This window comes from Habropoda laboriosa, unplaced genomic scaffold (assembly GCF_001263275.1).
Source record: "Habropoda laboriosa isolate 0110345459 unplaced genomic scaffold, ASM126327v1 scaffold336, whole genome shotgun sequence".
Classification (NCBI taxonomy): domain Eukaryota; kingdom Metazoa; phylum Arthropoda; class Insecta; order Hymenoptera; family Apidae; genus Habropoda; species Habropoda laboriosa.
In genome coordinates this window covers 292866-318499 of record NW_017100454.1, presented here as the reverse complement: position 1 = coordinate 318499, position 25634 = coordinate 292866, and the positions used below count along the sequence as shown (strand labels likewise).

Sequence of the window (25634 nt, the reverse complement as noted above, 5' to 3'; positions counted from 1 at the left end):
CCAAAAATATAAATATAAATGCAATTTTAAGATTTTTGTATAAAACATCTTTCTTTTTTATTTTATGAGTCTTATTTGTCCTTGTTTCATATTCTACAATGGACTCACACTTCACTGTCAAAAATAGGCTAACCTAACCTAAACTAGTTATCACGTGATTGATGGACAACTGCGAACAATTAACCACCATTCGTTCCTAAAGTTCTGCCTACTTTAAAAACAAAATTACGAATTATACTTTTCAATCTGTAGAACGTTTTAAACGTGAAAAGACGAGAGTTGCACTCGGTAAATTATGGTTAATAGTCGCACGGAAATGATAGGGTACGGAATTACCTATTAATCGGCTTAACAAAACATGTAGAACGTAATAACAGATGTTACGTGAAATGGAGAGGATCCGCTGGAAAATTGCGGTCAATCAGGATGCCAGGAAACAGGAAAGTAACGCCAAGAGAGTGTTATTGTGAAGACACGCATTAATTATAGTCTTGTTCTGAACGCAATTCCACCTCTATTCACGCACTTCACCGAGCAGTCAGGAATTATTAATAATTTAATGTTTACACCTGGCTAAATAACCGTGAATCGTGAAATTTATCTATCGCGAAGAATCGTTCACTTTATCAATCAAAACAAAATAGGCGTTGCGTAGTGTCGCGAAGTTAGCAAGAACAATTCGAGCGATCGAATCTCGATCGATAGGGAGAACGAGACTAGTTATACGTATGTACATAGGAGACGGGTCACGTTGATGTATCCGTAATAGTTGAACATTAAAATAATTATATGCTCTTCTAACAGCTAACGATTTAACACACGTAGATAAAGATATACAAAATCATGACGGAATGAAAGGTTACGCGATATCATATCATTTCGTATTAATATCATCTTTAAGTTTTTACATATGTATTAAGTGAATAAAATAACGTGGATGATAGATTAGGTTAGGTTTCCCACGTTCTCCGTGATGCTATGAGGAAAAGGTTTCGTTTCTATTTTTTCCGCACTGTGCTCGTATTTCATCGAACTACCATAATGTTGCTATACTGCGTTGCATAATCACCATCCTCTATCCCACATCTTTGTAACGTTTTCCCCTACAATTTTCTGGTAATCGTTTTCAGTTCAATTGCATACGGGTAAACGCCGGGGAACGCGGCTTAAAAATTACATCTTGCAAATCTATCTTTCTTTCTCTCTCTTTCTCTCTCTCACTCTCACTCTGTGAAAGGTTCTGCGCATGCGTACCAACTGGATCGTTTTTCTTTTTCTGTACACCTTTTTTTTTTTAGCGTGTCTATGTACCAGAGCATTCTTGACAACAAATGTTGTTGTAGGTATATCGCTGATTTCGGATTTCACGTTTTACCAGTCGATAATGAGTACTATTTACGGGGTGTATGTTTCCCTCCATTACCATCTTCGTCAGCTGCACGATCGCCGTATTACACGCCCTGTTACGAGCCACGCGTTACGTATATGACAGACCTTAAATAATTAAACATTTCGTTTTACACCGTTTTAGAGTTCCCTCGAAGCCGCTATGGGCACCATTCAATGTCACGCTTCCTGACGCGAGCCATATCCAGGCAAGCCACGCCAAAACCCGAAGGAACGTGTTTCACGTTAGAAAATAATTGACGAACAGAATGGAAACGCGGCTGGATTAGTGGCAGTTAGATCGGAATCTAATGCAGCTGCACGCACGACAAGCCATTTCCGTTTCGCAATGAACAGCGAGAGGAACGGTGTGATTTGATGTTTGGAATATAATGAATTATCGTTATGGAAACGCGGCTGGATTAGTGGCAGTTAGATCGGAATCTAATGCAGCTGCCCGCACGACAAGCCGTTTCCGTTTCGCAATGAACAGCGAGAGGAACGGTGTGATTTGATGTTTGGAATATAATGAATTATCGTATGACACTTTGATTGTTATAACGGTAATCTATGACTGGCATTTGATTTTTTTTCATTTCTTAATTATTCTTCTTATTGAATCGCTTGAATACGTAATCACGGTAATGAAACTTCCACTGGTGTATACATACTGTGAAACATGCTAGTCAACGTCAATTTTAACTTGGATATCCGAGAACCTCTTTCTATTGACAAGAATCTCTCGCGGTACCTACTCGTTCTTGGGCCGAATCTTTTTAACAGTAAATCGGCAATTGCGCGATAGGGATGCGTTGTGCAGGAAAATTCTGATAATGTTTCATAAGGTGTACGTGCATCTTCCAGATAATTCGTCTTGATACGAGCATAAGGGTCAATGTACCCTAATGATTTCATTTACCGTTTCGGTCTGTTGTAGATAGGCACGGGAGAAGTCTTCTACTATCACGTAGGACGCACTATATGCGTTATACAAGTTGATGCATGCTAAACGGCGCGCATGATCCCCGAGATAGTGGCCTTACCGACCATTAAAATGCTTGCACGCAGCTATTTTATGGCAGTTGATTCACTATATTCTCAAGATAGTGCACGCTGTCGCTTCCCTGAGAGAACAATAAACAACTTCCACATGTAGAAACACATGTGGCTTTTTGCTTGGGAAAGGAATACACTTGCTCTTTCCTTTTTACCGAGTGCACAACCCTTCGCAAGTGGACATGTAACTTTTTATAACTATGCACACCCACCCCGTTTCTGTTCCTTTTTCTAGTAATGCAAACAGATCCCGTGTTTCTTATGCAGTTATTAAATTACTGAAATGTAACCATTCCAATAAATCCACTTTTTCATTAAATTATGAATTGTTAAAGCGGTTAGGGTTTTTTGAAATCTAATTACATTATAATTATAATATACCACTGTTTTTTTTTTTCTGTTGATATATGCAATTCTGTGTCAATAAAGTTGCAACACTTTTTGCAACTGTGCAACCACAAACCCCTCCCCCAATTACTTTTTATTCGACCGTATACGGTTCATTCGTTTCTCATACACGCGTTGAAGTCACTGAGAAATTCCACCGCTTGAATTTATTTCGTCGTTAAACAATTGGAATACTTCGATATTTCTTTCTATCCTTCAAAATTATTTGATATACAGGTAACCGGAGATATTGGATGAATTTCTTAATTAGAAAATTTAGAAGAAAAATAACAACGAATTAAAGGAAAGTAAACGAAGAAAATCGAACTGCGGTTGTACGGGTGGAAACTTAACACTTTAACAACCGAGCCAATATAGCTGTCAGTGATATTAATTTGATTTCACGTACTTATTGTCACAAATACACACCTCTTCGCTAAAAATGTTTCTCGTTGTAACATACTCATGGCCAATATACTTTTTACACCATTTTTTCCCAAACAGTGAAAATCACAAAGGTTGCTCCAACAAATTCGAATAAATTCACGCTTTTTTCGAGCAGAAAAAAGTCAAAGCGTTGCAGAATTGTATCGAAGCGTGTAATCGAGCGTATTTTTCTGATTATATCGAGCAGTGAAACATTTTAAGCGAAGCTGTGCATTCGATGGAATGTAGTATTATTATTGAGCTCTCTCGTGATTTTTTTTTTCTCACACGCGAAGAAAAGAAACAATAATAATCGGTTAAATATGTGATAGTAATTAGTTTCTTGGGATGGGATGATTCAGCAGATCGAACAGTAGGTAGCTCGTTGGAAGCGAACTAACAATGGAGTTTTTGGCAATCGAAAACGATGATACAGTGGAACGCGTGACGTTTACCTTCATTTGAAATTAAAATCAGCCGCTTTTCTTCAAGTGGCCGGCGATCGACGTCCCTCACAATTAATGGCGATTGTGCAAAGCTTCTCGTAGATGTTTGTAGTTAACGGTATAAATTGTAAAACGTGTCGTGAATTTGTAACGAAAATGTTCCATCTGTTTGGAGGAGCATGTTTACTCGTGTCTCACGATTTTATGTAAATTGCTACATCGTGGTGTTAAAAAGCAACCCAAGCAACCGTAAAATTACACGTATGAAAATTGATGTTATACATCGGATCTCTAAATTATTACACTCTAAAGATAAAACACGCTTGTAGATTTCCTGTTCACATGCTCGATCAATTCGTTCCTCTATCTTCAACAGCTTTCTAAAGGAAGAAAAACTAACAAGAAGAAAAAAGCCTTAAATTGAAAGGCGTTTGCATAGAAAAATGGTTAAGAAATATCAAGTTTGTTGCAATTTCTTGCTACCTTACATGAAATTGTAGCTATACACCATTCGAACGATCTTTAGACCAATTTTTTTCTCTAAATGGTCCTTCACATTTTTTCAACCAGCGGTTCTTAAGAGTAATAATTCATCTGATAAAGGCTCGTTTTCATGTGACAGTAAAAGTCATGGTTTTTGCTGTCATGATACTTTGTGACATTTTCTTTTTGCGGATTTTTTCAAGCAATTTAATTGTCACGAAATTTAGTTGCTCTTAAACCACATGGCGTCAAGTGAAGTTGTTCAGGCAAAATCAATAGAATCACCAGGAAATGGAGGAAAAAGAATTTTAGTACCAAAATGGATTCAACAGAGTAAATCAACTTTATTTCTTACTAATCTATCTTTAAGATGTATGCACATGAATTTGATGAACCAAAAGAGACGAACGTTTCTCATACTCGTTTAAAAACATTATTGCATCAAAACCGGTTAGGTCGTCTTTCATGTTTTTCTACTTACAAACACGCTCGCGACAATAAGAGAATATAGTTTTCACAACACACAATGTGTAACACTGCCTTTAAAATGTCACTTAAATATCAAACTGTTTTAATTTTATCACATTAAAAATGCGACACGAAATTCAATATCATGATAACGCGACTTCTAGTTTTCACGACGACAAATGTCATGAAAACGTACCTTAACACACTATCAACCGAACGAATTGCAGTTGAATAGGTACATGCTCAACATACAACCAGTTTCTAGAAAAATTGGTAAAGAACACTGTGTTAAGAAAATTAATAATGAAAAATTGAACGATGTTTCAATTATATCTAACAATAGTGCGGAATAAAACTCCTCAGAATAGTATACGAGAATGAAACATCATTCGCTACGAATGACACAGTAGAAAAATGGTAGATCTATGCAATCGGTTGGCAATAACGCGTTCGGATCGCATGGGACATCGAAAATGCGTAATGAAGCGATCTAGAAAGTGTATACTCTGTTTCGTCGTTTTTCCCAACAGGTGAGCAGATCCAGATGGATCGACGTGATTACCTCATTACATCCCCCTCTTGAAAATATTTTTCATAACAAGCCGTCGAACTTGAAATGAATTTCAAGGCGTTCTTGAACGCGTTAATATCAATCGTATTTCTGTCAAATATAATCCAATGTACACTGACGTTCACAAGTATCGGGACACCTATTATTTTCGTAGAGAAAGTAGGTACTGTATGATATAAATTACATACCTTCGCCAAAGTTACTATCGCATCGTCACCTTATATACTACAACCGGGCATCGTAACACTCATTGGTGGAACAACCGAGTTCATTACCGAGTGTTAACATTGAACATGGAGTTGATTTTAAACACATGCACTTTTAATACTTTCAAATACTGCTAGAGTTGCCTACTTTTAGTACACCACTGGTTGCAATGAAAATACGACTTCTGATACACTCGTCCAGAAAATGCGAATTTATGAAAATTGGGGAAAGAAGTGCAACGGAGGAAAGGAAAATTTAATTATTGCCTTTTTTTAGAATTTGTGAATGGAGTGTGAATTATCTAGTGGTAGTATTAAAGTGACGATATGTCGGTAAAAGTATACGTGCACCTTATACTACGAGATTCCAAACTGAATAATTTTTTCTTTGAATCTCAAATAATTTTCTAACGACTGTTTAGATTTAGTTCTCGTTCAGTAAGTGTTTTAATACTTTTGTAGTGATGTTCTAAACGTTAGTAATTGTCAGCGTTGGTTCGCAAAATTTAAGAATGGGAATTTTCATCTCAACGACGAGCCCATTTCTCCAATCAATTTTAATGATCATTACAAAAGAAGCATTGAAATGCTTGTAGACCAATGGTAAAGTGCTGCATTTAATACAGGATACTGTACTGGGTGCCTCATTTCCGCTGTTATTAAAAGTAAGAAAACATGATCAAGTGGAGTTTATGTGATTTGAAAACATGCATTTGATGATAACACAAAAAAGACCCCACAAAGTCATCTAATGCTGGTTTTAAAGTGAAAATATGTCAATAAAGATATATGCGCTCCTTATACTACGAGATTCCAAACTGAACAATTTTCGTAATTTTCTAACGACAGTTTAGATTTAGTTCACATTCAATAAGTGTTCTAATACTCATAAACGGGAGTGGATATCCTTAGTAGTTTCGGAACTACATAATCGTATCACTGCGTGTCGCATCGTGGTTGAATCTGTTGTTACAATTTAGGTAACATAATGATAAGGTTTATCGCGCTCCAGCTGGCTGTGCATCTAATTAAACCACATTCATCGTTGCTCATGCGGCAGTCACGCTTAAAAGAAAGTAATCGAACGACTGGTGTAATAGGAAACGTGACAGAGCCTCGGTAAGCCTCTGGCGACTTAAGAGTAGCCGGTTAATCTAAGTGGAGCAGTGTCATGCGTAAAATCTACAACCGTGGCCGGTTTGATCGGGCTTTTTTGATTAATTGCTTCGTATCTGATAGCGGTGGCTGGTTTGGGATCTGATTGCCGCTGATTATAAATCAGTTGGAACGAAGGAAAGCCTGAAAGAACGTGGGAGAAGCAACAATGTTTAGTTGAGAATGGACGACGTGTTGAGTGAATAGGATAAATCTACGTTTAACCTGCTTACACTTATAATTATGATAAATGACACCTGTTTTCGTTGTACTTAGAGGTTCATGGTAAACTTTGTGCTTCTATTTATTCTAGAAAGAAAATTTTCATCGAGTTCACAGTAGACAGCCTCTCATCCGGTTTCGCTTTAATTGGAAACATTTTCGTTAGAAGGCTCGTTAGGAAAATAATTGACACATTCTGTGTTGTGTAGCAGATTCGTGGACCAGAGCTTTTATCGTAAAGGAAATTTCAATTGAACGAATGAGTACATTAGTCGAGACTTAATTTTGAAACGAAATAAAAGGAGCTGAAAGTGTAAAGAATTTCATTCAATTATATAAATAATTTAAATGTAAATATAATTTATAATTATTAATTAGTAAATAATTTATATATACATATATTTATAAATTAATGCAATTAGATATACAAGGTAAATCATCTAACTTGACGACCTGGAATTACTCGTAAACTTTTTTCTATACGAAATAGTACTTATACGTAACAAAAGTTGCATGCTTTCAGGTCTACATTTTATGCAGAATATTTTTAAGGTCACCACGATTTTCTTAAATGGAATACCCTATATTTCTTTCCGGAAATTAAGAGAGCATTAAAAGCTGAGTAAATAAATATTAAGGTGTAATATGTCTAAAATTTATATATTTACTATAGAAGTTCAATTCTGTTGAAATCGAATTTACACAAAAACACGCAGAAGCATATTTTTCTACTCATAAATTTGATATCAACGAGAGTGTACATGTATTTCTTAAATCTTATTTACAAGCTATAAATCATATTTGACATATATTTTCGGAATAACCGGCTGATTCGTTTATTCAGCCAAAGGTTAAGAGGGAGTCCACTGTATTTGTAATAAGATGACGGAAAAGCTTGATTTAGATACAATAAAAGAAATACACAACGTGCTGATTAAATTGGATAAATCTACGTGTAATATATTAGGTTATCTCATAAGTTCGTGACAGAAGCGAAAAATAATTTAACGAAAATCCAAGGAAATTCTATAGCAAAAACATAATGGGCTTATAAAGAAAAGGAAAAGGAGAAAGTTGTGGAGTGACAAGGCGCTTACGTTATTTTCTCTTATCAAATTTAAAGGTTTGCCGAAAATATTGATCTAAATTATAAAATTCGACACAAACTTAATACTTGCATTTATAATGATGACGATTGACACATGTTTTCATGGTGTTTACAGTTTCGCGGCAAACTTTTGCTTCTGTTCATTCGAAAGGGAGAATTTTAATCGAGTTCGTTTGCAACAAGATGGCGGGAAAGGTTGATTCAGGTGCAATAGAAGAACAAATATACAGAGGGGAATTTATAGAATTCTCAGGTGGCCAGAGAAAGGAGGGAATAATTCGATATAAAAAAATGATAAAAATGGGACTTTCGATTAGATAATTGTGTATGTTCGGAAATTACGAGATTCCACCGAGTACGAAGTCGATCGTTGGCCTTTCTCCATCCGCATGTTTGTCCCTTCATCGTTCGAGGCAACGTGTTGAAGAAAAGCCTGCCGCGTGGTTCTCTAATGATTGCTATTACTTATTTTGTACGATCGTTCCTATTAGCGGTTCTATCTCGATGGAAAATTAGTATAATAATTATGCGCCTCCTGGCAAATGGTAAAGAGAACCGTTGATATCCAATGATTTATCTACTGTAAGTATTACACTTGTTCTCGCCAGATGAACTGCTAATTTAACCATCATAGAGAATTTAAGTCTGATCTCTGTTTTACTTTTTTTTTTTGTTCTCTATGTTCTTCGTCGTGTGACTAATCTAACAGATTAACACGTTCGCTCCCATGATTCTGCTGAAGCAACGCCTCCTATCCTTCCTATTACTTTTGCTTACATTCTTAATCCTTTGCTTTATAACAACAAGTCAGACTCGTGGCACAGATTTTGGTTAAGATGTGACAAAATCAGTTATATTAGTTAATTAATCTATAATATATTAGCGTTTCTTATCTAAAACAGTGCTAAAACAGTAAATAGCTGTAAGGTGCCGTGCGACGCGCTTAGGCAACGACCGCAGGACCTGAGCCGCAGGGGGCCTTAGACAAGGAGCAGCGCAGGCTGCACCCGCACCCTACAGCTTGCAGGACTCTAACGGCCGAAGAAGCGTATAAAAACGGGAAAAAGGGCAGCGGCCCACGTTATTATCGTACCTAACCATCGACCGGCGAACCAACGTCATTTTAATATCCGTCGTTTTAAGCCCTTGTAATTCTTTACTCTTACATAGCTGATGTTTAGAACATAGTCGGGAAAAAAATCATCAAGGGGTTAACCCTTTGCGATTCTATGTCGAGTCAGACTTGACGTAGAAATTTTTCAGATATACAATGATAAATTATAAATTATAATAAACATTATTTTGCATACTGAAATTTAATATTTCGTTATTGGATTATGGGAGTTATTGGTTGTTAAATAATTAATAATCCTTATTTTAAACTATAAACTTTTTATTAGACACAAGGAAGGTTCGCTTTTCTACTTGATGGTAAGAGCACTGTCTACGGACTGAGAATGCTCCTACGCAACGCCCTAATATTGTCTACGACCCCGCTTGGGACCGAAGGGCCTTTTGTCACTTATCATAAACATTTAGATCTTTACTAAACAGAGGTGGTAAGGCTAAATGGATTTCTCCGAACGTATACAAAAGTAATATATACTTCCTAGTAAAGCGTTAGATTAATTTTTGTTATATCTAACTGACTGATAAATCTAACATTCGTAACTAATATTACGCTGAAATATTGAAATAAAGGCAAACTACAGGATGTTGCCTGACAGTGGCCAAATGGGTGTCTTTTTATCATTTTTGTAGTGTCATAATATGTTCCTGCCTGCGTAATTCTAAGGAGTGCAAAGAAGGTCATAAAAGGGAAAGCTAGAGATGCAAACCTGACCCTTTTGTGAAGGACCTCGACAACGCACGAGCTCGTCCACCGACGCGTCGGCTGTTTGTAGGGGGAAGAACCTAAGTGGCGTGTGTGTGTGCGGTTGGAGAAAGAAAAGAAGTGGAAGGAAGAGTCTTTTTAGCGGACAGGGGTGTGAATGATATACGAGCAACCCTCCTATAACCGGGGACTTAAAACCGGTATGATTTTGATACCCGTGTTACGTCAGTAAAGCTATACCGAAACCAGTATATACAGTCAAGGATAGAAATATGTGGACAATCTTCAAAATAGAGTAACTTCTTTAAAATTGGGCCAAACGACTTGAGTTTTTTTTGAGAAGTTAGTAGGATCAATTTACTAGATAACGTGTAGAAAAACTTTTGAAAAAATTGCAATTTGTGGGAATCGCGAAGAAAATTGTAAAGGTCCTGTAGATTCTGTAGATCTAAAGGTTCTGTAGATCTATGTCAATTATACACATGTTGAAAACTTCATCGAAATGTATTTCTGTCCTTGACCTTCTGTCCTTGATAGTACCGAAATGGGTAAATACCGAAACCGAAATAAATACCGGTATTTTTCGGTTTTTCTTTCGGTGACATGGTAGATTAAAGTAATATCTTCATAACCCTTATTAATTCCAGCTATAAAAATAACGATATAACATTATGTCTTTATAAAATTACTAATATACCGTTGTCTTCCGTGTACTAATCGTTTAATAAGTGACAACGGTACAGGTACCATGAAACGGAGACACGTTGACAAAGTACAATAAGTATCGTTAACGGACTATTATTCGGTAGTTTAACGGAGCGGCGTGAGTAACGGTAAAAGGACTGATCTCTAATTTTTGAGGAAGGACGTATAATACATGTGCTCATATCTTGAGGATTAGGATTTATAAGGGTTTGGTATACCAAGGGCGGAGTTCGAGAGTGAGACGGAGTTAATCAGGAATGAGGTCACGAAGTCGAGGTTCGAGGATGAGTAGTAAGAAAAGTGAGGTGGGTGAGGAACGTCGTTACCCTGTTTTCACCTCAATTTATTAACGTATAAGGGTATGGTCGTATAGGCGTACAATTGGTCCAGAAAATACAATCGTTTACAGCGAGTCACAGCCAAAATCGTACATCATATACGCGAATACGTTTCATCTCGTGAAAAAGTTCAGGAAAGATATGGGGGGAAAAATATCATGAATCTATAATTGTAAATGTATCTATATTTATTATGTAGTAGAATGTTTAATTTCAAACAAGTCTTTGTTATCGCTGCAAATTGCATTTCTTCAGTTTATATTATATACTAAAAGGTTGAATTTCCATTTACAGACAACCATCCTATAACCCTTTGCACTCCGAGCAATTTTTAATATGGCCTACCAGAAACTCTGAATCATTTTTACTATGGGCTACCAGCTATTCCGAGACTATTTACAATGGTCGAGTGCGCCTCTGCGGAACATACTTTGTAGGCGTTCAATTTTTCTTAAAAATATATCTTACAATGTCGCCGCAGCAGCGACAATGGAGCTGTTAGTTCCACTTATAATATCGCCACGGCGGCGACAACGGAGTGCAAAGGGATAACACGGTTCGAATTAATTAGAAAAGGAAGGGTGTTATGGGGATGGTCAGTGTCGTATAGAGAAGAGTTTAAAAGTTGTCTAAGTTGCTAGAGTTGCACAAGAGTTGCCATAGCGTTGCTAGTTTCGTCAAATTACTATTATACTTACTTATCATATTTTGTCAACTGTCGTTGTCGCAAAGTATTACATTTATAAACTATCTGACAAACATGTAACAGTAAAGGTTCTACATTTTTACATAATACAACGCATGCCTGCACTTATGCACACCTAACATGTGTTAAATACGCAAACTGTACGTTTTGTATGATGTATTATATATACACTACCGGCCAAAAGTTTGGAATCACCTCCCACTTTTCATCAATATTAAATCTGCTGCTAATTTTTTATAGATTTGATGTTTATCTCAATTCTACATTTATCAATTTATCTCATATCAATTGATTCGAATGATAAAAAATTCTCAAAGTCGCTGACTTTTTTCTGAAAATTTTTGTGTAAATTGCAATGCTCGGTGATTCCAAACTTTTGGCCGGTAGCGTAGATAGTACCGATCTATTATGAGAATTGGCGCGTGACATAAATATGACGCTTGTAGCGAACGTGTTAATCTAATAGTTGTTTCTGTAAACGCAACGACAATAGAAATTGCGTTAGATTTTCATGAAAACACGTGTCGGCAATTTGTAGGTAACGCCATTATACAAGGTGAACCGTTAACCTGGACTGCCTTGAACGTTTCCTCAATCGTATTTCATCGTTGGCGTTATAAAGCCTTTGGTTTTAATCTCTAGTACAACTTAAATTAATTAACGCGTTCACAGGAAAATTGCGAACTTTAACAAAACTTGCGAAACGAAGGTGCAAAAACCACACTAAAATATTGAATTATAGTAAACTATTAATAGTGTGAAATTTTTGAAACGTTTTACTCGAGCATTCCAGTCGAAGAATAACCCTTTTTCTGTTAACGGAAGTTCCACTTCTGAAGACTATCGTGTATATACATACCTACACTCTCGTTCCTAATATTAGAACACTTATTGAATGTGAAATAAATCTAAACAGTCGTTAGACAATTACGAAGATCCAGAAAAAAATTATTCCGTTTAGAATCTCGTAGTATAAGGAGCTCATATATCTTTATTGATATATTTTCACTTTAATACCCCAACTAGATGACTTTGTGGGGTCTTTTTTGTGTTATCATCAAATGCATGTTTTCAAATCACATAAATTCCACTTGATCATGTTTTCTTACTTTTAATAACAGCGGAAATGAGGCACCCAGTACAGTATCCTGTATTAAATGCAGCACTTTACCATTGGTCTACAAGCATTTCAATGCTTCTTTTGTAATGATCATTAAAATTGATTGGAGAAATGGGCTCGCCGTTGAGATGAAAATTCCCATTCTTAAATTTTGCGAGCCAACGCTGACAATTACTAACGTTTAGAACATCACTACAAAAGTATTAAAACACTTACTGAACGAGAACTAAATCTAAACAGTCGTTAGAAAATTATTTGAGATTCAAAGAAAAAATTATTCAGTTTGGAATCTCGTAGTATAAGGTGCACGTATACTTTTACCGACATATCGTCACTTTAATACTACCACTAGATAATTCACACTCCATTCACAAATTCTAAAAAAAGGCAATAATTAAATTTTCCTTTCCTCCGTTGCACTTCTTTCCCCAATTTTCATAAATTCGCATTTTCTGGACGAGTGTATCAGAAGTCGTATTTTCATTGCAACCAGTGGTGTACTAAAAGTAGGCAACTCTAGCAGTATTTGAAAGTATTAAAAGTGCATGTGTTTAAAATCAACTCCATGTTCAATGTTAACACTCGGTAATGAACTCGGTTGTTCCACCAATGAGTGTTAAGATGCCCGGTTGTAGTATATAAGGTGACGATGCGATAGTAACTTTGGCGAAGGTATGTAATTTATATCATACAGTACCTACTTTCTCTACAAAAATAATAGGTGTCCTGATACTTGTGAACGTCAGTGTACATTGGATTATATTTGACAGAAATACGATTGATATTAACGCGTTCAAGAACGCCTTGAAATTCATTTCAAGTTCGACGGCTTGTTATGAAAAATATTTTCAAGAGGGGAATGTAATGAGGTAATCACGTCGATCCATCTGTATCTGCTCACCTGTTGGGAAAAACGACGAAACAGGGTATACACTTTCTAGATCGCCTCATTACGCATTTTCGATGTCCCATGCGATCCGAACGCGTTATTGCTAACCGATTGCATAGATCTACCATTTTTCTACTGTGTCATTCGTAGCGAATGATGTTTATATATATATAAGGTGACGATGTGATAGTAACTTTGGCGAAGGTATGTAATTTATATCATACAGTACCTACTTTCTCTACAAAAATAATAGGTGTCCTGATACTTGTGAACGGCAATGTACCATCGAAACGTGTCGATGCAAATTAGACACACTTTCCACGATTCATATCGATATACGTTCGATTTTATCATTCACAAGACCTATCCGCAGGGACCGTTTTCTTCTCCGTTAAATTCGGAATGCACGATCGTTCTCTGCGTTCTTCTAACTTGAAGATTTATGATCGCAGATAACGTTCGCGTCGCTCGAGTGTTTTACATTGCACGCAGACGTCGACAGGGCCGCGCAGTCATGGCGATTCCGCTTACCTTCTTGTCTGGTTATATTAACGGGGAGATCATAGTTGCACGTTTCAATCGTGCTGGAAGAGCTCGCCGATGCTCGTTTCGCTCTCGTTTGCGGTGAATATTCATGTCTATCATGTGAGACGTGAAACCCCGCGAAGGATGCCCAGAGATACCGGTTAATTGGAAGGAAATCAGAGAGGTGAGGTTGCCCGTTTAATGTCAAAGATACTGTTACCGATATCGATAATGATCTATTTAGCCAATGAGCGAAATTGCTAAAGCAGAGTTTAGTCGTGGATAATAGAAGAAATTAATGAGATCAACGTAACGATTAAGTTTGATAATTCTTGAGTAATTTATGAAACTACTTGTGCAGGAGTGATCAAGATACTACAGACTATTTGAATCATTTGTAATTTTTGAAGTGTTACAGAAGAAGGGAAAGACTGGTGTAGTGAAGGGATAATTTTGATACTGTCAGCCTTTAACCCTCAGACTAACAACTTTTAAATCTATAAATGAACGGTTTCTGAATTACACACAGGACACAAAATTGAAATTTCATCTGTCCAATATGATCTACGATGATCTGATTCATTTTTCCGTTAGAAATACAAGGATCCTACGCCAGGGTCCTTTTTTACGTGAAACAGACCTTCCAAGAAACAGAACACAGTATCAAAGTCGTATATTATCCCTTTTCTGGTGTCTCCGAGAAGTAAAAAAGGAAGTAGCTCACCCAGTACAATTTGAACTTAATTCACTGTACACATATACACAATGTATCGCAGTATCCTGAAGTATTACTTAAAGCCTTTCACTCAAACCAAGCAGACACAGTTCCCATCTAAAACAATAACCAGGACACCAGGTCATCTCTGACCTTTCCACAGACCCGAAAAAAATCCCTCCAGTCACATGTAGAATATAAATCAACCTTAAGTAAGAAGTCGGTCAATAGAATTTCGCATTCGTACACTCGCGTCACCCATAAATATCCTCGTTGAACCTCGTCGAATGATCCAACCTTGTTTCTTCTGCTTTCAGGAAGTATTACTCGCTCACAGCAGAACGTCCACGCATTGTGAACCGATCACCGTGATCCTTGCAGAAGTGGAGGCACCAGAATTAGCTGCAATCCTTGGTTTCGTCTACACTGGAAGCGCCACTGTCCCTCGTCCTCGTTTGAACGCGTTCCTTCACGCTGCAGAGGCTCTGCACATCAGACTTCCGCCTGTTCCCGTCGTGATGACTTGTTCCCAGCCTGACTGTAAACAGGAAGACATCAAGGACGTGAAGATCAGCCCGAAGTACCTGCAGTGTGATCAGTATCCGTGCTGCGACCGCTGGTACCGTCCACGACGTGATCAAGATGGCGATTCCGCGAGTAAGGAGGAACCCTATCCGTCGATCGAGTCCTTGGAAACCGCAAGAGAAATCAGACCGCTTCCTGAATCGATGAACTTTGCCGGATCGCGATACAGCACGGCCAGATATTGCTCTACAACCTGGCCCGTTCCACCTTTCGCGAGCCACGCTCAGGAAAAGACGGTTCACGGTGTAGATCATGGTATAGATAAGGAGAGGATGGATCAGACGGACGTCACAAGGTATCAGCAGATCTCTGTGGTGCCGAGGATCGATAGAATTAGCGACGTTACCGTTGGACAGTCGGAGAACCTTCTTACTACATGTGAATCCTCCTTGAAGTCCCGCCAACAGGAGTTTTGCTTCTCCAGAGGCTCGTACGATCTTCACAGGCAATTGGATCCGTTAGAGATGAGGATGAAGGGTGATCAAAGTGGTATGCAGGTTAGAAACGAAGAGGATTGCTTAGGGAGGGATTTTTCCGGATACGACGGCTGTTGCGAGCAAGAGAGAAGCAACGGAGATCGACTGAGTGTGATTCGTTCTCGAGTAAGCTCCTGTCAGAGCAAGACTGTGTCTGTACAGTTACCTGGACGTGGTAAAGTCTACGAGAAGTCGGATTTTGGGGAGGATTTGACTTGCAGAGAGAGCTGTTTCGCTTGGAAGTCGCCTAAGAGACACGTGGCTAATAGAGTGATAGCTTCTCCGTGGAGGCAGACCATCAGGCCTTATCATTTGCCCAAGTTGCAGCCAATCGTGCTTCAGCCTCACGTCGAAGAGTCCGTAAGTGTTTTGTGAGATTTTATCTGAGATTGAATTGCTTTAAAAGGGTTGCTCTGTTTAACGATTCAAAAAAATCCGCACTTTTAGAGTCTTTCTGTTTTACGGAACTGGTTAGGAGATAATTGAATGGCGGTTACTGCTGAGATCAATTAGGCTACGTTTTCAGATAAAATTTACATTTTATTAATGGGAAGAAACTTCGATTTATGAATATCTCACTCACTATAACACTCATCTTGAAGTACTATTATTGGTTACGATCCTTAATAGTGCAAACTGAATAAATTGAACATTTTTAATAATTATGAATATGATAATTTAATAGAGCAGAATTTGATTTTTTCAAATTTTTTCAAACACCAAAGAAAAAGTAACAAAGGAGAGACTCTTCTTCCAAGGGTGTACGCAAAGTTTCAAGTGAATCTTGAGTAGAAAAATGTAATTGGTAGAAAAACGACTTCAAATGTACACTTCCATTTACTATTCCTAACAATAACACGAATCGAATGAGAAAATATTTTAGGTGCTTATTCTAGCCGTTTCAATTTACTGGATCGTTGAAGAAACAATTTTCCGATTTGTTTTTTTAAACAGAGCAACTCTCTTAAACTGCATTAAACTGCTCGTGGCCACGTAGGCCTCGTGGCTAGCCACGAAGAGAAAACAGCGAAGTTAGAATTATTGAGTGACCAGGCTGTAATCTTTCTTTGATACTTGGAGAACATTTTAAGGGCAAATTGAATAATCATTCTGGAAACGTCTGGTGTATCGCTCGAAGGTAGACACGAGGCTGGGATTTCTGTTTCAAGGTGCACATTACACAGTCCGCCGTCGTGTTCCCTTCGGAATATTATTTATCTTGTAAACTAATCGCTCTTTGAATATCCGATTGCACGGTCTGGATGCGTCCAGGGGAAAAATCCTCAAGCTCGGTAATAACCGCGGACTATGCATGCGTTTGCATATCTACGAGGTGAATCTAGGCCGTGGTACGATTGTCGATCGTGGCTCGTCTCTCGAGTTTGACAGAAAGTAAAAGGAAGACCGGCTGGCTCGATATCATCTTTAATTGTGGTATTGGTTTTCAGTTTCGTCATTGCTCATCGTCGTGATACATTTCGTATCTCTTTCCGTGGAACGAGATTGGCCACAAAGTTGCACGATTCAGATCCACGTGAAGTGCAACAATTTCTAGAGCAGGTTAACAGTTAGGAAAATGTATCAGGTTTCTCGTTATCTTATCGCTAATTGGATTTTTCATTTTCGAGGATAGTCGATTTTCTTTTTAGACACTTCAAACGGGGTACAGTAAATTCTCCACAAGTGTCAGTCCGAAAGGAACCTAAACCTGACACTTCTAGAGTCAGGGATTACGTTTTCGAGCGTCGCGCCCGCCTTTGTAGTTTGCCGAACGTAGACAAGGACAGCCAATAAAGATAAGGATGAAACGTGAGTCGAGGCAACCAAGCGATTTAAATACCAACTTTTTTAATTTTACGTTTTTTTATCCCGAAATTTTTCCTAACAGATTGATGAGATTTTTCTGATGAAAATGACATCAAACACGACATAATTTGAATAACATTTACGTATTAACACGTTCACTGTCTGGCGTGACAGTGAATAAGTAAATGTTGTTGAAATTATGTCGTGTTTGATATCATTTTCATCAGAAAAATCTCACCAACATGTTAAAAAAAATTTCAGATGAAAAAAAATAAAATTAAAGAAATTATATTTTTCTATTATGAATTGTCGAGCCGTGAAATCTCGTAAAAGAAACCAAGTGGTGTAGCGTTACACGCTTGACTGACAGCGAGCGAGATAACATAGGCGCAGCAATGACGCAGCCTAGGCGTAGGATCATCTATACTGACACTTGTAGAATCCAAACTGACTGACACTTGTAGAGAATTTACTGTATTTCCTTTCACCGATTTCATGAAAATTGGAGCAATGTTTGTTAAAAATGCGAACTTTCTTGCGTGACGGATAATCTGGGATGAGCGTTGTGTCGTTTCTCAGAGTGTTTAGAAGGTACCATCGCCTTCCCCACTCCGCGATCAGATCCTTTTGCAACAATGTTCCCATTTTTCACCCTTTCGTTTCGAAGAACGTACATATACTTGAAAAGTGGGCACTCGGGTGCGAAGAGAGTACATGTACAAATAAATAGTTATTTTGAAAAAAATAAGACCAATTACTGTAGTAAACTTCGTGATGAAGTTTATAGAACAGAAAACGCAATCGTGCATCGTAGGCACTCTGTGTGTCAGCACATTTTATCACAAGTGCACCAAAGCGAAAGGATTAGTGATCGATTGATACTTCGTCGACGCACTGTCGACGCTCGCACACAGCAAGACACTCTGTGTTGATGCTTCGACGAAAAAATGCAACGTCAGATTGTTTGTTATCCTTAAACTTTCTCATGTCTTCTAGTTTACCTCTAAAGTTTAGAGGTGTTCAAGTTCGCTTAGGCTTGTTTCGATCTATGGGCAAAACTAGGGGTAAATGACGTCGGTAATTATTAAAGCGGAGTGGAGAACAACGATTGTGATGGGGATGTAGCCTCTATCTAGCGATGGGCGTTTAAATCTCAATTTTGAAGGGATTCGAAGTTTCTCAGTACTGTGAAAATTCCAATCACTTCGAACCTAATTCAATTTCTACAATCTTCAAAGTCTTGATACATCTTGAATGTCGAGTATTTAAAGTTCCGATAGGTCTTGAAAATCTTGGAAGTCTTGGTAAGCCTTGAATCTTGAGTCTTGAAAGTCTTGATAAGTCCTGAATCTTGAGTCTTGATAGATCTCGAGTCTTTCAAGCTCCGACAGTAGGTCCTTCGTAGCGAAAGGGTTAATCGTGTGTAAAACATAGCGTTTGAGGTGCCTGAGGCGCATGCTGGACTCTCACTTTCTATGGACCCACACTCAATAATATAAAAAAACCCTAGTTATAGTTGCAAAATAAAACACTTATTTTTAAATATTAAATTCATAATATAAAAACAAGAGGACGCTGAAAACGGAAACGCCAATGAGTTTAATTAACAGAAATATAAGTTCAATGATTAGGTCATCCCATAAATTCCTGCCAAATTTCATGTGAATATTTGAAACATATTTGTAAATTTTATGAAAAAACATAATCGCCTTCTCGTTCTATTAACAATTTTTCACTTTTTTTTTTGGAAGAGTCATTATGCCATCACTATAAAACTTCTTCGGTTTTCCATTATATTGTTCGTTTTGGGAACGAATTTATGGGACGACCTGCTTAAGAATGTATCGTCGTTAATGTGTTTATCGGAGCAATTATCCTGGAAAATTTGGACACGTTAGTATGAGTCATTCGACGAGTTTTTCGCAACACGTAAGGATTACTCGATTGCACAAGGCTCGATGAATTTGTTCGGCCGATTATTGGCCAGATACAATTACCGATTCCCGTTCCGTGCCTTCATATTGTTACATCACGTAGCATACACGGATCTCGCTGGATCGGGTTACTAATCTTACCCAGTAGCAATCGACTATCCTCTCATACAGAAAGTGACTTGTTTACCATGGCTTTTGATCGCGGTACGAAGAGACTGCGCTCTCATCCTTCGAGCTTCCATATGGAAGCCACAATGGTGACCACGTTGCAGAAACGAACGTACAATTCGTAATATTAGATTGTTACAGATGAAATGACCGAGGTGTTAATAAAACTTTCAACGTGTGTAGTTTTACTGAAAAAATATTAGATCATCTCGTAAGTTCGTGTTCAATTCTATAATTTAGATCGATATTTTTAACGGATGTTTAAATTTGATAAAAAAAAAAAAAAAAAAATGTAAGCCCCTTCTCATTCCACAACTTTTTTCTTTTGTAAGGCCATTATGTCGTTGCTATAGAATTTTCTTGGATTTTCGTTAAAATATTTTTCACTTTCAACACGAACTTATGGGATGACTTAATAATACTTATTAATCCAAGTATGATCTACATATTTATGCCGTACGAGGTTATATATGTCTTTCTTAAAAAAAAGTTTAACAATTTATTTTTGAACAAAATAAAATTTTGTCCACCTAAAAAGTGATCGGTACAATTTGATTTTAAACTATGGTTAACTTTAGCAATAAAATAATTGACAAATTTGGAGTAGCTTCGGGTTTTAATTTAATATACTTGCAATAAGTTAATAAGTACTTGTCAAATCGACCATTTTATGGTTAGCTCCATTTTTTTAATTTTTCAAAATTTTAGTACTAAAGCAGTTGATTGATTTTTATCATTTTATATTTAAAACTAAACTTCCTTAATAATTAGGCTTAACACCATTAAATGACGAAAATTTTGATGGCCGTTGAATAATAATTTGTTTCGAACCATAATTTATTTCAGAAGCCAACATCATTAACTCCATACTCTAAAGTAAATCATTGAAATAATGTAATTCAAACGCTTATAAATATTCAGCTATGTAATTTTTTAATGCAACGGTATAAAAAATATTAATATTTATATTTGATGTATGTACATATATAATTTCATCAATTTTCTCTACATTTTATTTTCTGGAGTTAACCGACTTGGATTCGAGCTGTAAATTGATGTACTTACAATAAGTTAATATGTGCTATCTAATTTAAGAATGAGATTCTTAAATCGGTCATTTCATATGCAACGATCTACTTAATATAGCGGCGTTCATCAAAATGGCATTGTACTTTCGATAAATCTTTTACCTGATTCATTTTATCTTACAGTTTTCACTGGAATAGTATGAAATAGTACGCTGAAGTTTTGAATAATCTGATGCTGTAAAACGCTTCTATCAGAACAGCGTTCTCGTTAAACGAAACGAGGATTGAAAGTCTATTATCACGGTCGCCTTTCTCTTACTTTTCGAATCGTTTAACACCTTCAATTTTAAATGATTTTATGCCTCGTTAATTTTTATGGCTGAATTATTCTCCACACTAAATACACAGTATCCGTCAGTTTTTACTGATTTAAGAAGGAAGAACACTTATCTGTGGGAAGAATTGTGCAATTTATTTACTCGTCTAGGTTAGGTTAATTATCATTGCAGCTAACCTGACTTTTTCTACGAATGAATTACAACATTGATCTTATTCACATCGCGCTCAAATAATGCCACGATATTATCTTCCCGGTTGATTTCGAAACAGCACCGTTGAATTTTACACGCGAAACGAAATTGTAGGAACAGGAAATGGAAATGCTCTGATCCAATATGTATAATTGGTTAGAAATCTTAACGAGCCGTGTTCCAGGATTCCCCACTCCGTTTTACGAGTCATGGAAATGTCAGTGGTTCGTCGTGGAAGATTAACGAGTGAAAATATTTGCATTATTCTTCGGAGAGACGACGATGGTCCCGTGTCACAGGGTAAATCGAGACGGAAAGGCTAATTAAGTGGAAATCATGTAGGTGCTTAGAAGTCGCGTAAAACGTTTCACTGTTTTCCATAATTATCGCGGAACCGTGTCGTTCATTTCTGCAAATTAAAAGCGCCATTAAGAGAGAACAAGATTTTCCGTGGTTTCATCTGGTCGTAAAATCAGCATAAACCGAATGCTTTTCCTCTTTCTTTCTTTCTTTCTTTCTTTCTTGTATTTTTCTCGCGAAACTTTGAAATCGTGCACTTTAAGCATTCCAATCTTTCGCCTCTCTTCTTCCTTCGCCGACTCACGTTTGACGATCTCTCGAACATGCTCGCAGGTTCATTGCGTAACATTCACCCGTCCGTACTGCAAAGAGATCGTCCCCGTTGCAGCTATATAAAACACTTATGGAAAGTCCGCGATCGAAGGAACAACTCGCGAGTGCCTTAGACGTTGCAAATTCATCTAACCATTTGTCTCTAACCCCTTGCTTTACGATTTTTTAACGATTATGTATGTTAGCTTCGACCAGGGCCGCATGCATACTTTTCGAGGCCCGACGTCATTACGAGGCCTCGAAAGGACAAGTTTATTTCAGTTAATCAAACTCTTCTTTTTATATTACGAATTTAACACGTTACGTGCCAAGCCGTTTTTGGGCAAGTGTCATTACCAGTTTGGTAAACATGTAACAATTATATATTTTTTTTTGATTTACTTATGTTTTGGAATTTGCTTGTTCGTAAACTATAAAATGCACTATATAACAAATAACTTTATTGATATTGAAAATACATATACAAGAATTCTTGCCAAGAAACGAGGTTCAGGTGTGTACCGAAAATGGCACATGTGGCGCGGTACGCGTTAATATTTAAAACTAAGTATTTTATTTTGCAACTGTAACTAGGCTGCTTTTTTTTTTTACAAAAGGCTGTGAGTAGAAAGGTTTTAAAATGTGGCTGCAACTTGCGCCTAATACGTCTTGTGGTAAATTCGGCCCTGACTTCGACTATTCACTGCTCTAAAACAGCGTTCAATAAAAAAAAAAAAGTCAAAATATCGTATAGACTTTCTATTTAATAATTGTCACTCTTAAATTCAAGTTGAAGTTAGGGAAAAAATATAAATTTAATAAAAATACAATTCTCCTTTTGTCACATCTTGGCTATAATCTGCAACGCGAGTGTGACCTCGTCATTATCGAGCAAGGGGTTAATAGGTAGGGGAGAGTTGCCGAAATATTGTATTATACCATTTAAGATACACTTACAGCGAAAACAGTTTTCGTACATCTCGATAGAATTTGTTTAGGGTTGTATAACTTTAACCGAGAAAGTAGTAAATTTACATTATTTCATTTAAAAACGTAACATTTACTGTCGAGGCGGAGTCTCAGAAACTCCACCGATTCTCTTTTTGTTTCCCTCTGTTGGATTATTACTAATAATAATGCGTCAGCTAGTAAGCAAAAATGAATTGTATTATGTACGAGAAACACTGCTAGTGAAAATAATATAATAGACCAGATATCATCGGACCCATAGGCCTGTAACTGTTTATACCTAAGGGGCCTGGTTAAAAGGCTAATGCAGTCCTGGTCTCTTTTTCTTAAGTGGACAACAGACTTTCTGTCGTGCCCTTACGGGTTTTTCACTTCTTCACTTCGACTGCGATTTTCAATGCGTTACGACGTCCTTCCGCGCCAAAGAAAGTAAAATACGTTTAAGAGAATTACTACCATTAATCCAATACCTTCCACTCTATTTAGAACTCAACATTATTATATTAATATGAAATTAATACAACCAACCACTCTACTCTATAATGTTCATTAGGAGAATGTTTAATAAAGGTGAATCCGTAAGAAAAGTTGTCAGAAATGTTCTATATTTATGTATAAACTAACTGCAAGTTAAGGAGTTTCGTAGACTCCATATCGGGCTTTACATCCCAAAAACGGTGTCTCGACAGTAGAGGGTTGATAATTATCGATCGATAGTCAATAATCGATCGATTTTCTTGCCTGTGCACACGCGACTGGAAAATGTCAAAGCCTGCTTGTCTTTTGTCCTAAAACTTTCTCCGTTTTCGCTGTTACAACGATTTCGTCTCGTTTCACCTGTGCATACGCGACTGGAAAATGTCAAAGCCTGCTTGTCTTTTGTCCTAAAACCTCCTCCGTTTTCGCTGTTACAACGATTTCGTCTCGTTTCAATTTTCGAAAATGCAACTAATGTCTGATACTAGATGCCGACCAGGGCTAGGGGAACTTCCCCTATGTATTGTATTAGGTCGTGAAATAAGTTCGCGCCATTTAGATCAATATTTCAAACACACCTTTAAATGCTACGAAACAATGCAGTCGTTCGCCTGTTTTACATTTTTTTCCCATCTTTCTGGCAAAACCATTATGCCGTCACTATAAAGTTTCTTCGGTTTTTCATTAAAATATTTTTTAATGTTACTTCTTACAGAGTCGATATCGTCAAATTTTATGCTCACTAAAAAATGATGGGGCGATATCTGGATAGTATACTGGATGTGATAAAAATTCCCAGCCGAATTCACTACATTTTTTCGCACATTTTGTGTCACGTGTGATCTGGTATTATCGCGGCGAAAAATCACTTTGTTCCTGGACGTTTCGCTGCTGTTGCTTCTCTTAACTGTTCTAACCGAGCACAGTAACGCGTCTGAACGATCATTTCTCGAAAGTAACTCGAAATACAAAACACATTGTGAAGAGTGTAAACGCATCGGAGCATGAACTCATTGGACGACCTAATAGTATGACACGCCAAGAATCGCTGCAAGTTCCAAAGTAGTACAGAGATCCTCAAAAATAAAGAACTTTTAGAAAGCTGTTCTCTGTGAAGTTACACATCAACGCTTGCAATCGTTAATTCTTCTAAATCTATCGCAAAACACTTTTCACCAGAAAGGCAGAAAAAACAAAAACATCCCAGTGGTGTACAATAAAATAATCAATACAATCCCTGCGAAGAGAAATTCGCAAGAGGAAATCGTAAAAGGCATTAACACTTCATTAAAACTCTAATCGCTTCTCCGTCTTCTCTAATTCTAACATCTCTCCCAAATTTATTCAGCGAGTCTAATATTTATTATACGATATAAGAATCTACATAGTCATGGTTCCGTGACTGCTAATGTTAGGCTGATATCTGAAATTCGCGACTAATGTACACGCGATGCAGCAATCAGCGGGTCGCTTGAAGCTATTCGAGCATGTTAGAGACGTGTATGAATTATTGTGAAGACCGAATAAATGTACACGGTTAAAGGTTAATTTGCTCGGTAGCTTTTGCGGATCCAGATGCTATTCTGAAATCGTTATCTACGTTGTCAATCGTGAAGGGAGCCTGTGTGCAAGTAGAGCAGAAATTGTTTCTGGATCGAGGATAGACAAAATGAAACCAGGCTCCCGTTAATCGCCCGCGAACAATTACCTTCGGTCATTCAATTGAACATTGTACGTGAGGCAAGAGACGTACGATCGCTACGTATCGATTATAGGGTGTTGCTGAAGTGTCTCTACCCTCGAGAGACCACGATGAATCGATCGATACTTCATTTAGATCACCTCGCGAGATCCTTATCGATATTGTATACTTTAAACACTCCAGAGAAACGAGTTATCTCCTTATAAAATGTACATAGTACATGTATATGTATACAGGTGGTCTCCGGTTGTTTCTTGATACATTCGCTTTGAGGTAACAAGATATCTGCTCCTTTCACACTTGCATCTTTTTCTCATGCAGGTAAATAACTTTCGAAAGTGAACTTTTTATCGTTACATTTTTCGATTGTACTTACATTCATACAGGCATTCTTTGCGAATTTTGTTTTTTGAACAATCAAGAAAAGCTATCGATACAGAACTTTCACTGTTACATCTATCAGCATTTCTAGAATTATATCCTATTTTTTTTCTGTACAAAAAAATTATATATTAAATATGTTTTCCTCTTGGGGAAATTTAAATGGTGAGAAATTGGCGATAATGAATTATTCCAGTGTGACGCGAAGTATATTAGCTCG

General features: G+C 37.3%; 1 protein-coding gene across 1 annotated transcript in view; it reads left to right on the top strand.

Moving 5' to 3' along the window:
• Positions 1 to 25634, top strand: part of LOC108575932 — a 33436-nt gene that overhangs the window by 1226 nt on the left and 6576 nt on the right. Inside the window, exon 2 of the mRNA XM_017938873.1 lies at positions 15064 to 16167. Coding sequence (XP_017794362.1) covers positions 15064 to 16167 — 1104 coding nt within the window. The remainder of the gene's footprint in view (positions 1 to 15063; positions 16168 to 25634) is intronic.